Here is a 13,305-nt window from a genome sequence, read left to right on the forward strand (position 1 = left end):
GGAGGCAGATATGCAAGTTGCTGCATGGTTGGAGCTTTAAGTGTGTGATCCACAATCTGGTGGTGACAGCAAGTGTGCTGGCAGAAGCTTAAGGTGTAGGTGGCAGTAGTTTAGAATAAGTAGTTGGAGAATGGGGCTTCAGCTGTCTGACAGAATCTGCAGGTGGAGGCGGCAGCTGCTGATATCTGGCAGAGGCTGATGTTGGAGGCTTTGCCAGCGGTTTCATAAAAGAATATGCAGAAGCTTTAAGTGCAGGTTCTTGCTTCTGTAGGTTTAAGGTCAGAGTTTTCTAGAACAGGAGGTTCATGCAGTTCTCCGCCTGAACCTGCAGATGGAGGCCAAGCTGCAGTCTGTTGGTAGGCAACTATTGTTAGTGTAGTAGAGGACAAGCGGTGGATGCAGCAGATGCCTGTGTGTTTCAGAGGATTGTTGAGGTGGAGATTAGGACTGTAAGTGTCTGTATGCAGTCTGCAGGTAGAGGCAACGGTACAGGTGTTATTCAGAAGATTCAGCTGATGAAGGCAGACGAGTATGTTTTGTCAAAGTTAAAATTGAACAATAAGTCTACAGCTGTCTGCCATCTTCAGTTGGAGTAAAAAGTCACATACTGACCTCTGAGTTTAAGTGGAGTAGAAATATAAAGTACCGTCAAATGTGAAAAACTAAATCACAAGTACAAGTTCATAGTGCTAAAAAAAGGAAACGTTGTCCTGACTAATGACATCATCTGAGAAACATATTGATAAATGATGAATATATTTATTGTGAATATTTGAATGAGTTGATAAATACCTCTTATAGTTGTTCCTATGTGCCAGAATCAACTGTTGGTGGTGGAGGAGGAGGTAGAGATGTCTGGCAGAGGTATTATGGTCCATGCCCACATAGTCCTGAGAAGAGCTCTAAAGTCTGAACACGAGTTGTCCAGCAGCTCACGAGTACCGCTGCTATGGCTCTGCTGCTCCCTTGAGGTCAATGACGGCATTGCAGCTTCTAAGAATTAAAAAATAAAAGTGACTCAATCACTTATTCTAAATTGGATGAGAGAAAAATATGTTATTGTCAGTGAAAATGAAAGAATATGTTTACAACATTTCTCTTCTAGCAGTTATCCTTAAACAATACACTGTAGTAGCCTATGTATACCGAAACTGTTACTGGTCACTGTAATTGGTTCTTTGGCTTAGTTTAATTATAATTCAAGTAAATTGAGGCACCATAAAAAAAATCAGCCAAGGCAAAATAAGGTTTCAGAAGAGATTAAAAAAAATGTGATTTAGTAGGTACTAGATAACATCATTCGTCAAGGTCTATATCGGTTTTGGAACACACATCTACAAAACAAATGTCAGCGTCATTAGCCCCAGCTTTGTTTTTTTCCTATTAGCACATTTAGCATGCCAACACAATTCACTAAGATAACAGACCTGGTGAACATAACCTTTAGTGTACTATCATTGTCATTGTGAGCGTATAAATCCTCACAGACAGCTAAGCTTTGTTGTTGACTGTTATTAGCTATCTAAATTATTTAAGATTTGGACCTTCTCTTTACGCCTTACTTTTGAAGTCAGGAAAGAAAAAAACTTCTCTGCTTCCATCTCGTGCTCGGTTTTTGTGGCTTTACACTGGAGTCACAACAAGTACACACACTCTGTAGTCTATTATAGTGGAAGCAGATTATCCATTTGACCTTTTGTTTAAGGTGTTTATGGAACCTTATAATAGACAAGACCTCCTGTCTCTAAATGAAAGGATTAACTTTCTCTTTTTATACTTACTGGGTCCGCCTGTGTTTGTCCCTCACAACACTTTGTCATACATCTTGAATGACTGTCATAGCGTCTAGCTGTCTCTTTACCACATCAGTCTATTGGCGACATCTTTTAACATTTACAATGTCAGAATAATTATACCAGTCACTGGTGTGGAAACTCAGGAATGCAATGCGATGTAGACTGCATTAAAGAGAAAGACAGAGAGTTGGGGTGCTGAGATAATCAGCTAGTGTCCTAACTAAATAGGGCTTATGTCAGAGGAGGCCATGTTTAATAAGGACTTAAAGAGCTTGTACAATTAGACCTGCGTGTGTGTGTGAGAAAGAGAGAGAGAGACACACAGAGATAGAGAGAGAGAGAGAGACAGAGATAGAGAGAGAGTATTGTAGTGTACACAACACAAAAGAAACCTAAGAATAAGATGATAAACATAAGACTTAAAATGCACATGGACATACAAGTCTATCTCAATTTTTCTATTAGTTTTTCCATACTTAAAAGACTTAATGACATGGAAAAAAAGAGGTTTGTTTTTTTAAGAATTCTTAAAATGTATCGAAATTCTCTCTTCCCTATCAAAACTTAAAAGATTCATTGGGATGCAGAAAGTTGCAACCCAGCTTTACTATGATTTATATTTGATATATATATATTTTTCCATTTGAATCACTTCATCTATTAAGTTTTGTTGTACCTGCACAGTCCCAACTATACTACATGTACTGAAGCACACAGGAGACTGGATCGTTTGGCCAACATATCCTTTACCAGATGATCAGGTGACAAGTTGAGCATAGGCAGATCCCTGCTAACCTTCAGCTCTATCTGCTGATGACAGAAGGATTGTTTGGATTCAGCCCTCTGCCTCCTCCTCAGGGCTCGCCCACACTCTGTCCGCTCATCCCAGGAGCAGGGGGATAATGTTTTACCTGCTCTGAATGTGCCCCCCTTCTTGTTTCCCTTTTGTCTGTAATTCTTGGAACAATTAATTTTTTTATTTTTTTGTGGATAAACTGGAATACTGACATCAGTGTGCGTCGTCTTACTTGAACTTTTTCTCTTATTTCTGCTCTGAGAAGTTGGAGGTAGCTCATTTAGAGCAGAAGTGGACCAGGTGGGAGCTGCATCGCTGAGCTGAAGAAGGAGTAGACAGTAAGATTTGGAAGAAGAATAAGAGGAAGAAGGAGCGATGGGTGTGCAGAAGGAAGATGTGGAAAAGTTCCTCAATGACAACCCTGCATTTGCTAAACAGTACTTTTCCAAGAAGATGACTCCTTCCTCCATATCGAAGGTGTCCACAGTCTCTGAGAAACAGGTCGACTTCAGCCAGTTCCAGGAGCTCGGACAGGTAATTCATTACGTTTTTAATGCTAAAAACATGTCCAGATTTTCTTCTTAAAATGTGACTATTTTCTCCTCTTGTTCAAGTGTGAGGAAAGCCAAATCATGTACGACCTGATCAAAGACATGCAGGAGAACATCAACATGGAAAAAGTGGTTTTCAAAATCCTGAAGAGGATCAGCACACTCATCCACGCAGACCGATGCAGCTTGTTCATGTACCGACAGCGGAACGGCATCGGGGAGCTCGCCACAAGGCTCTTTAACGTCAACAATGAGGCACAGCTGGATGACTGCGTGGTGCCACCAGACTCTGAGATCGTCTATCCGCTGGACATGGGAATAGTCGGCCATGTGGCCCTGACCAAGAAAACTGTTAATGTGAAAGATGTCACAGAGGTAAGGATGGGTTGGGAGAAAATGCACCAATGACCACTAATTTAAAACTCAAACTGATTCTGCTCTATCTGGTTGGGAGGCAGATTTTTAACAGCTCTGAAGGGTTGCATGCAACAGAGTCGTTCATTATACCTCCATCAGATGACACCACAGCTTTCACCTTCAGATCGAACACAAAACAGCTTAAACAGCTATGTTTAGGGCTGGAAAAAACTACGGATACAGTGATATAACATCATCGTGACATGTGTTATGCAATTATATAGATAATATAGATAGATATAGATAAATCCTTCCTAAATATACAGAAGCGTTCTAAACAGATTTCCCTGCAAATTTGACTCACCGCTTCACCACTTCATAACACCACTCACGGTGATGTTTATGAGTGAGGACGTGCTGAATGGACGTTGATTGGCCAAAGAAGAAGTATACAGCAAGATAATATAAATGAAATACAGAGATATAAAAGAAGAAATAGATAGCAGGATAATATCAGACAGCAGCCAAAAGAAGGGAAAGGATTTAGCTTTACCATTTAAAATAGCTTAAACAAATGCATTCAGTTAATCAAATATCGTGATGTGTCCAATAAATGATTGTCTTGTAATATCTCAATTATGATATCATCGTATCGTATTGAGAGAGACCCTGTGATTTCCACCCCTCATTATGAAGTGATGTAATCAGGATGATTTTCACTTTGCTCATTAAAAACAAATGACTCACTTAAACGGCACTTTGAGACAAGGTCCTGCTGAGAATCTAAATTAAATCTCACTGCGTCTTCATACTGATGTATGATTGTCTTTAACGCGACCATTTTTGGCAATTTTGGAAACTTTACAGAACGGTCACCTGTCAAAATATACCTCTTACCCCAATTTAAAGAATTAGTTTTTCGCCGTAAGAATACAATTGAATCAATCGATATAGTATTTAATGCCTTCATTCATCTTTTATTTGTCAGGTGGATTTCAATAACACAATGATGTAAAAGCACTGTACAGCTACAGCTATGACTGTAATAAGTGAACACTGTATTCAGTATTGACAGTATTCAGGATATCTACCTACAATATCTTAATGAATTCATGAATCACATTGATTAAACCATTCAATGGTTGCAGCAGACAGGTGAAATTGGAAACACAGAAGATATTAATCCCACTTCAGACATAATCCATTTATTTCCAGATCCCATCAGGCCTTGCTCTAACTGTGGATTAGATGCCTCTGGCATTTAGTCAGCAGGAATCTAACACAGATCAAAACGAGTCACTGTATCGAGACAGTGTATTCTAAAGAACGCCTTCATTTGTGTGTTCAAGTAATCCTCAGATAAATACATAATTAGCTCATTTTACTGATTATAAAACGTTTCGCTGTACTAAACAATGTGACAAACACATTGGTCATTTCACTACTAAAATTTATTTTCTTGACTTTTAGAGCCAGCACTTCAGCTCATTCGTGGATGAACTCACAGATTACAAAACCCGTAACGTCCTGGCAACGCCCATCCTGAACGGCAAAGACATGGTGGCTGTGATCATGGCACTAAACAAGACCACGGGTCCACATTTCACTGCTGAGGACGAAGATGTGAGTCCCATATACTGCACCACCACAAGTTCAAAACACATACTTCTTTTGACCCACCTTAATGACAGTGACCCTTCTTTGACCTTTTCTGTGATCATATCTAAAGAAAACAGAGCTAAAGTACTGTCAGTGTATCACTTCAGATTGGAGGGGAGTCCTGAGCTTACTGGTAGATTGCAATTGGGACCAGTGTGTATTGAATATACGTCAGGTTTGTAATCTATCATATAAAAGCATGAAAGGATGCTTCAAAATCCAAATAAGCTTGAGGTAATCATATCTGTTATAGATTTGAAGCACTATCATATAATTGACTTTATTTACATTATGTCACTATCAGGTATGACATCATGAGCTACAATTAAGAAAAACTCTGCACTGAATATCATCTCACTGACAGGAGCAGTAATCAATCTAGTCATTAGAACAGATACTCTATGTGCCCCATAAAAACTGTTCACCAGGGTTTTTTTATGACTGAAAAATAATCAGGATATATGAAAATAAACCAGTAAATACATCAAACACGGCTGGAATAATGGCCTCTTAGTAGGCATGAAATAAAGTGTTGTGTTGATGTAGTTGTTCTAATCTAAGATCCCGAGTGATAATATTCGAATGAATATTGTGTTATGTATCTTACTATACTCTCATCCAATAGAAGAGTCTTACATTAAATAGTATGTAAGATAAAATCAAAGAGAGTCTCATGGTGTCTAATGTTTAACCATTGTTTTGGATTATAAGTTTTTGTCTGAAGTTACTCGATGTAATCAGATCAGTGATCATGTTTATTGAGATATGCCTCCGTGTTTCAGAGATTTTTTTCTGTGAGCAAAAAAGCTTGATTGATCAAAACCTTAACAGATAGATAGATTGATACTTTATTGATCCAGAGGGAAAATTCAAAGCTTCCAGTAGCAGCTTACAAAAACACACATGACATGATACATTTGTTACATCTGACAGCACCCACTATCCCCCCTCCCATATGTATATATTAACCTGAACGGAGATTTAAAGTAACCCCTACAAAGGCCAAAATTCACCCATGAAATTAAAAGTACCAAGAAATTGACATTTAGGGGATTACTGAACTTTTTGTTTCACAACTAGTATCTTCTTATGTGTCGTTCTGCAGTGTATGAATTTATGTTTATCCCATATTCTTACTCAGCACAGCATCTTATATTGTTTGTCAATGTTCTAAATCTCTGTCCTATCATGATTTTAATAGCTTTCCCTTTCCTGGTTTCCCTTAAGCTCTTTCTAAAGTATTTAAAAATTGCCACTTTGAACTTGAAGATCTACCACCTGAGCTACCTCCACAGCTGTGAGACACGTAAAGGACAGGTAAGCTGCTCCTCATACATTTTACTCTTCATACAATGGATGCTTGACATGACTGTATGTTTGATATGTTCCCTAGCTGCTGCTGTGGTCTGCCAACAAGGTCTTTGAAGAGCTGACGGACATCGAGCGACAGTTTCACAAAGCCTTGTACACGGTGCGAGCCTACCTCAACTGTGACCGCTACTCTGTGGGTTTACTAGACATGACAAAGGAAAAGGTGATGTGTCTCCCTCTTTTTTTTTACCTGTAATATACGATGATTTCTGCTCATTCATCAATCAGGATTAAGTACTAAACATTTCAATCTTCTTTCAGGAGTTTTTTGACATCTGGCCAGTGTTGATGGGCGAGCAGGCACCTTACTCCGGCCCTGTCACTCCTGATGGAAGGGTATACATTTTCTCCTTTCATTTATCTCACAATAAGATGTCTATCTAGTCGATGTCGCTCTTTTTTCTATTTTTCTATAACTTCAATATCTGTTTTTTATTACCCCCCCCCAGGAAGTAATTTTCTACAAAGTGATTGATTATATATTACATGGAAAGGAAGACATCAAAGTAATACCGTAAGTACAGATCTTTCTGAAGCCCGTGTTTGGACCAAATCTGGTTACATCTCAGTTAGTTTGTCCACTTTCTCTCACACAGCAATCCGCCTGCAGATCATTGGGCCTTGAGTAGCGGCCTGCCTACTTATGTTGCTGAGAGTGGTTTTGTACGTTTAGTCTCATTGCATTTGTACAAACTATTGAATCAGTTAGAAACTACATAAATACATCTTCCCACTGTGAATAACCTGTTTTTTTCTGCTCGGTAGATTTGCAACATCATGAATGCGCCTGCAGATGAAATGTTCCAGTTTCAGGTAATAAATTCAAAGAAAGCAAAACTGAAGTGTAAGAAATATGACGACTTTAACTTCAGGAAACCAGTCCTGAGATATTCAGATATGTTAATAATCTATCAAATGTTGTTCTTGTTGCAGACTGAGCCACTTGACAGCAGTGGTTGGACCATCAAAAACGTCCTCTCGCTCCCGATCGTCAACAAAAAAGAAGAGATTGTCGGCATAGCCACTTTTTACAACAGAAAAGATGGAAAGCCTTTTGATGATCAGGATGAGCAGCTCATGGAGGTTTGTCATTAAGTGCGCATTAAGAGACACTAGGAGTTTTCAAAACTAGATCATCCATCATCAAGATGTAGTTTTAAAAAATGTTCAAGATGACTCACTTTTTGTCTGACTTTCTGTCTGTTTATTGTTGTGTTTGTTTGGTACTGTTTCATTTGTATTTATCGTTGAGTCTAATGTATTTTAAAGGCCCATTTAGGGACAGGCATTGCTAATTAGCTTAGGCTATAAATGCTGTAGTGGGTGGCAACGATTTACTCGCTCCATATTTGTCCCTATACAAATAAACATGAAATAGTAAAATAAATGAAATGTGTATGAGGCAATGTAGTCTGGACTTTGTCTCTGAATCATCTTAGCCAGACACATATTGAACATATCGTGCCGACGTTGTGTTTTCTCAGGCTTTGACTCAGTTCCTGGGCTGGTCTGTTTTGAACACGGACACTTACGACAAGATGAACAAGATCGAGAACCGCAAAGAGATCGCGCAAGACATGGTGCTCTACCACGTCAAATGTCGAGATGACGAGATTCAGAACATCCTGGTCAGTGCTCGAGTTTAGATCATAATGTAGGAAAACATTTAGGATTAGAAAAAAAATCAAGTGTGCCAAACACAAGAAAACAGAAAGAGTCAAACCTCTCTGTTAGTGTGACTGTTTTACTTTGTGAGAGGTTTAAAGTACCTTCAGTATATACTGTGTCTGTGCTTGTTGAGGCAATTTAGCACATTCATTCATAAATACAACTCATCTCATCCCTCCCAGAACACCAGAGAGGTTTATGGCAATGAACCCAGAGAGTGTGAAGAGGAAGAGCTCTTAGACATTCTGGTAAAACGTAAACTTTTCTCATTTTTTTGTCCACACATTTATTGTCTTTATACTTCTTTTTTCATAGATTTGTCGCTTCTCAGGGACAGAGATTGATGCTTACCTGGTATTTTCTTACTGTGCTTTGTTCCCTTCATTTCCATTTTAGAAAAAAGACCTACCTCCGCTGATTAAGAAGTTTGAGATCTACGAGTTTCACTTTGCAGACTCTAATTGCACAGAGATGGAGCTGGTGAAGTGTGGGATCCAGATGTACTATGAGGTCGGGGTGGTCAAGAAGTTCCAGGTCCCCCAGGAGGTGATCTAGAAACATAAATACGCAACAAACATACAATATTAAACACCAGGTACACATATTTGAAGAGTTCTCTGTTGTCAGGTGCTGGTTCGGTTCATGTACTCGGTCAGTAAAGGCTACAGAAGAATCACCTACCACAACTGGCGCCATGGCTTCAACGTGGGACAGACCATGTTTACACTCTTAACAGTACAGTATATTTCTTTTTACTCTATTGGATATCTGTGAATTGGTGAATGTCTGAGAGCCTCAAAAAAGAAAATGATCTGAAGTTTGTGCCTTTCCTTTTTTTTTTTACTTCCCTTAGACTGGAGCGCTGAAGCGATACTACACTGATTTAGAAGTGATGGCCATGATAACTGCAGGCTTCCTCCATGATATCGACCACAGGGGGACAAACAACTTATACCAAGTCAAGTCAGTGGTCTTTGATACTTTATAGTTTCTTATTAAAGAAAGAAATCCAACACTTTGCAAGATCAGTGCAAACACTTTAGTGAATGTAAAAGGTTCACGGTTCAGCACATGATAAGACTGCACAATGAATTGTTTTTTAAAGGCTCCATCTTGCTACACACACAAACGTATGGGAGTAAAACCATTTCAATTCAAGTAGAATTAATAATTTCCCTGATGAGACCAAAGTGGAATACTTAAGTATCACTGTAATATACAAGCTATAGTAGGAATCAGTAATTGAATGAGGTTTCAAACTGTAACTGTGTTTTTAGAACAAATCAGGAGGGACTGTTTTTCAATCTGTGACTTATCAACCAATTAAAGGTGTTGTAAGCTTCAATTCATTTTACTGCAACATGACCGTTGTCATGCAAAGACTTAAAACTGGATTGTTATGAGATATCTGATCATCATCATCATGTCCAGTTTTATTCTGGTCAAAGGTACATTTCTTGTGTGATAATGCACTTAAAGAAGAAACACATTAAACGTGTCATTAAACATTAAAGATGCTGGTGTAATGATTAGCATCACAAAACATTTGTTAGGAATTAATACATTGCAATAATGTTATTAAGGTGGTTCTTTGTGCTGTTAATTACACTTGCAGTATCTGGCCTGTGTGTTTTATGTTTTCATGCTCGGGTTATGTGCGTTTCTGTCTTCATGTCTCAGCTTACATGGTCACATTGTAGCTGGAAGAGAAACCAATCATTGTACTCCAGCCATTAATTAAAAATAAATTCAGTATTTGTCAAGAATCTAAAGAGTATCACAAACATATCACAGTATTACTGTGCATTATTGTTTTAACAACCTTAACACTATTTGAAATAGTCTACAGTATATCAACAATGCATCCATGTACTCAATTCCACCTCAGATCAATGTGTTTATTCCTCAGTCTTACATGTTATTCAATTTAATTTCAATAGATTTATTTAAAGATTTAAATGAATCTTAAGCCATTGCTGCCATGGTAACGCAGCTTGTTTATAATAAAAAGTGCTTTTAGGCTTTTAAAGTCATTAAAGTTCTGTTTAATCTGAGGCTTCCCAGAGCGAAACGGGACTACTCATCTTAAAAACATTTATTGAAAGTGTACAGTATGTACATGCTGTGGCTGTTTAAATGATCGTTCATAAGGAAATTATTTAACCATGAAAAACAATAAGGGCAGCACTCCAAAATTGTATTTTAATTGCCACACGGACGTTTTGAGCAGACGCTCTTCTTCAACGTGTGACAGGCAAATTTGAAAATTCTCGAAAATTGTAACAGTACTACTTACTAACAGTAATTGTAACACGCTGAAGAAGAGCGTCTGCTCAAAACGTTCATGTGGCACTTAAAATACAATTTTGGAGTGCTGTCCTTATTGTTTTTCTTGTTTGAACATTTTTTCAGGATTTAAGCAACCAGTTGTTTTACTTTGAAAGGTTGTTTTTTTTCCCCTTTTTTTCGACCGAAATTATTTAACCAACAGATCTGGCAACCCTCTGGCCAAGCTTCATGGCTCGTCCATCATGGAGCGACACCATCTAGAGTTTGGAAAGTTCCTCTTGGCTGACGAGGTGAGAGAAGAAGACGTGCACTGGAGAATAACAAACCCTTACTTTTTCTTTACTGTAAATGTTTTCATCAGCCTTCATTTACTAACATAGCTCTCTGCTCTCGCCTCACCTGCAGTCACTGAACATCTACCAGAACCTTCACAGGCGACAGGTTGAGCATGTGATTCATCTCACCGACATCGCCATCATCGCCACTGACCTGGCTCTTTATTTCAAGTCAGCTAAGCCTCTCAATTACTCGCTCTACTTTTTGTCTATTGCTTCATTTTGGTCAATACTATGAAATATAGAATGTTAAAGAGTAAAATAGTTCCCCTCAACATACCTTACTAGAAAGAGAACCATGTTCCAGAAGATCGTGGACCTTTCACACACGTATGAGGATGAGAAGAAGTGGGTCGACTTCATGACTCTAGAAACCACCAGGAAGGAAATCGTCATGTGAGTACAACAAGCTTGAAAACATTTATTTCTCTTTTTAAGTCTTTCTTATCATCGTTTTTTGTTTCAGGGCTATGATGATGACAGCATGTGACCTGTCAGCTATCACCAAGCCTTGGGAGGTTCAGAGTAAGGTGAGATGCACAAATGTGGTAAAGGGGTTACTTACTAGGTGTCTCCAGGGGTTGATGATGTCATCTGTGTGTCTATGTGTATCTTTCAGGTCGCCTTGTCTGTGGCAGCAGAGTTTTGGGAGCAAGGTGACCTGGAGAGGACGGTATTAGAACAGCAACCTATTGTGAGTTTATATAATTGTTATAATAAAAGTTTGCTTATCTGGCAGTGCAGGAAGCATAATGTTTAGTATGCATGCCCCATGTGCTGAGGCTACAGTCCACCAAGGGGGCAGTCCGGGTTCTAGTCCTACCTGTGGCTTGTTTCCCACATGTCATCCCCCACTCATTCTATCTCCGATTTTTGACTCTATCCATTGTCCTATCTTTAAAATAAAGGCATAAGTTGTGAAGAGTTAACAACTGGCTAGGCTATTAGCGGTCTGATATCCATTTATATGAAAGTTAAAGATTCCCATCACATGTGTTGAACCAACAGCCAAAGCCCCGAAATATTCAAGAACCAACAGTATGAAACTGATAAAAGCAGGAAATAGGCTTAAACACACTTCAGAGATCAGAAATCTTCTTCCTGTTGGAGTTCTGTCATTAGCAATGTGCAGCTGAAAGCTGTATTGCAAACAGTTCAGATGTACAAAACCTTTAAAAGGCCAGAAGCACAAAGTCTTACTACTCTGAACCAGAACAGTAAGACTTTGTGCCTACTCTATTTATTTCCCTGATGTTCATATGGAGTATGTTTAACCCTCTCTGTCTCTCTGCTCAGCCCATGATGGACAGGAACAAAGCAGCAGAGCTTCCAAAGCTACAGTGTGGTTTCATTGACTTTGTCTGCACGTTTGTCTACAAGGTAACACTTAATATTTAGTTTTAGCTTATGAACTAGATTTTTTAAATGTGTGTTTTTACATGTGTCTCACCAGTTATACAGTTTTATGATTAGCAGATGATTCATTAGTGTCATTTATTGACAGCAATAACAGTTGAATTTCTACCTGGGCAGATCGGTGTTAACGATTTATGAATGCTTCCATCCCCTACTTTAAAATGCTTGTTTTTATCTTTTCAAAAGTTTTGTTGTTAAAACAAATTTTAGTCTTACCTATGCTTGCTCTATCTTTTCAGGAGTTTTCTCGCTTCCACCCACAAATCCAGCCCATGCTGGACGGCATCCTAAACAACAGGAAGGAGTGGAACAATAAAAAAGAAGAGTATGAAGCTACGCTCAAAGCCTTGGAAGAAGAGAAGGCTGCAAAAGATGCAGCCAAAGGTGCAATGAAAAACACATTTCACATTTATGAATGATATTAAAGCTGCTACAGGGACAGTTACTTTATCTCACATTCACATTAACATACAGCTCTAATATCTTGTTTGTTGTGTATTTTTCCACCAGGTCCTTCCAACAACCACGGTGGTGGAGGCTCAGGTTCCAAGACCTGCTCGGTTTGCTAAAACACCACAAAGCTGTGCACAAGATGTGAATGAACATGGTCCGTCAATGAACGACAACTTCAGGATCACCTGAGAATCAAAGCCAGCCACTCTGACTGTCTCCACTCCAAGGAAAAAATGTCCAAATGAAAAAAAAAAGGAAGACATAAGTGAGAGCACAGCTTTTTAATACATGTCAAATAACTAAAAAAAGGATAGAACCAAAACAAAAAAAGCAATGTCTAGACCATAATAAGTACATTATTTATTTTCACTGTGTTTCTGGTGTAGTAATCAAAGAAAAAATAGAGTTTAAACTTCTACATTCATCTGTATAACAGGTGAGGCCCGTGTGAAGTCAGGAATATTTAAGTGTACGCACTTACAGAGAATACAAAGTCACTGTTGATAGAATCATGTTGAGCCTCTGTTCTACACATTTTGTATATTGTATATTAATATATTTAAGATAGAACCTTTATTCAACTCTGTATATATGTTTACTCGGTATTTCATTTG

General features: G+C 38.5%; 1 protein-coding gene across 1 annotated transcript; it reads left to right on the forward strand.

The window, feature by feature from the left end:
- The first annotated feature begins 2,670 nt into the window (after positions 1 to 2,670).
- pde6b (phosphodiesterase 6B, cGMP-specific, rod, beta) lies at positions 2,671 to 13,105 on the forward strand. Its single transcript, XM_020629848.2, has 23 exons — positions 2,671 to 3,126; positions 3,207 to 3,518; positions 4,971 to 5,123; positions 6,387 to 6,476; positions 6,553 to 6,693; positions 6,792 to 6,866; positions 6,980 to 7,044; positions 7,127 to 7,193; positions 7,296 to 7,343; positions 7,464 to 7,613; positions 8,015 to 8,158; positions 8,381 to 8,446; positions 8,595 to 8,744; positions 8,826 to 8,933; positions 9,052 to 9,161; positions 10,690 to 10,777; positions 10,893 to 10,993; positions 11,111 to 11,218; positions 11,289 to 11,352; positions 11,442 to 11,516; positions 12,119 to 12,202; positions 12,478 to 12,622; positions 12,749 to 13,105. Exons 1-23 carry the CDS (start codon positions 2,968 to 2,970, stop codon positions 12,805 to 12,807), a joined length of 2,562 nt encoding a protein of 853 aa, XP_020485504.1. The 5' UTR covers positions 2,671 to 2,967; the 3' UTR covers positions 12,808 to 13,105.
- Positions 13,106 to 13,305: the final 200 nt, after the last annotated feature.

The sequence above is a fragment of the Labrus bergylta genome, chromosome 17 (genome assembly GCF_963930695.1).
Source record: "Labrus bergylta chromosome 17, fLabBer1.1, whole genome shotgun sequence".
NCBI lineage: Eukaryota > Metazoa > Chordata > Actinopteri > Labriformes > Labridae > Labrus > Labrus bergylta.

What these genes read in the sequence shown, in the direction of transcription:
- pde6b (XM_020629848.2), top strand. Translation starts at nt 2,968, where the DNA reads ATGGGTGTGCAGAAGGAAGATGTGGAAAAGTTCCTCAATGACAACCCT. An exon ending in TCACTGCTGAGGACGAAGAT is followed by an intron (nt 5,124 to 6,386) that starts GTGAGTCCCATA and finishes GTTTCCCTTAAG; the next exon opens with CTCTTTCTAAAGTATTTAAA. An exon ending in GAAGACATCAAAGTAATACC is followed by an intron (nt 7,045 to 7,126) that starts GTAAGTACAGAT and finishes TCTCTCACACAG; the next exon opens with CAATCCGCCTGCAGATCATT.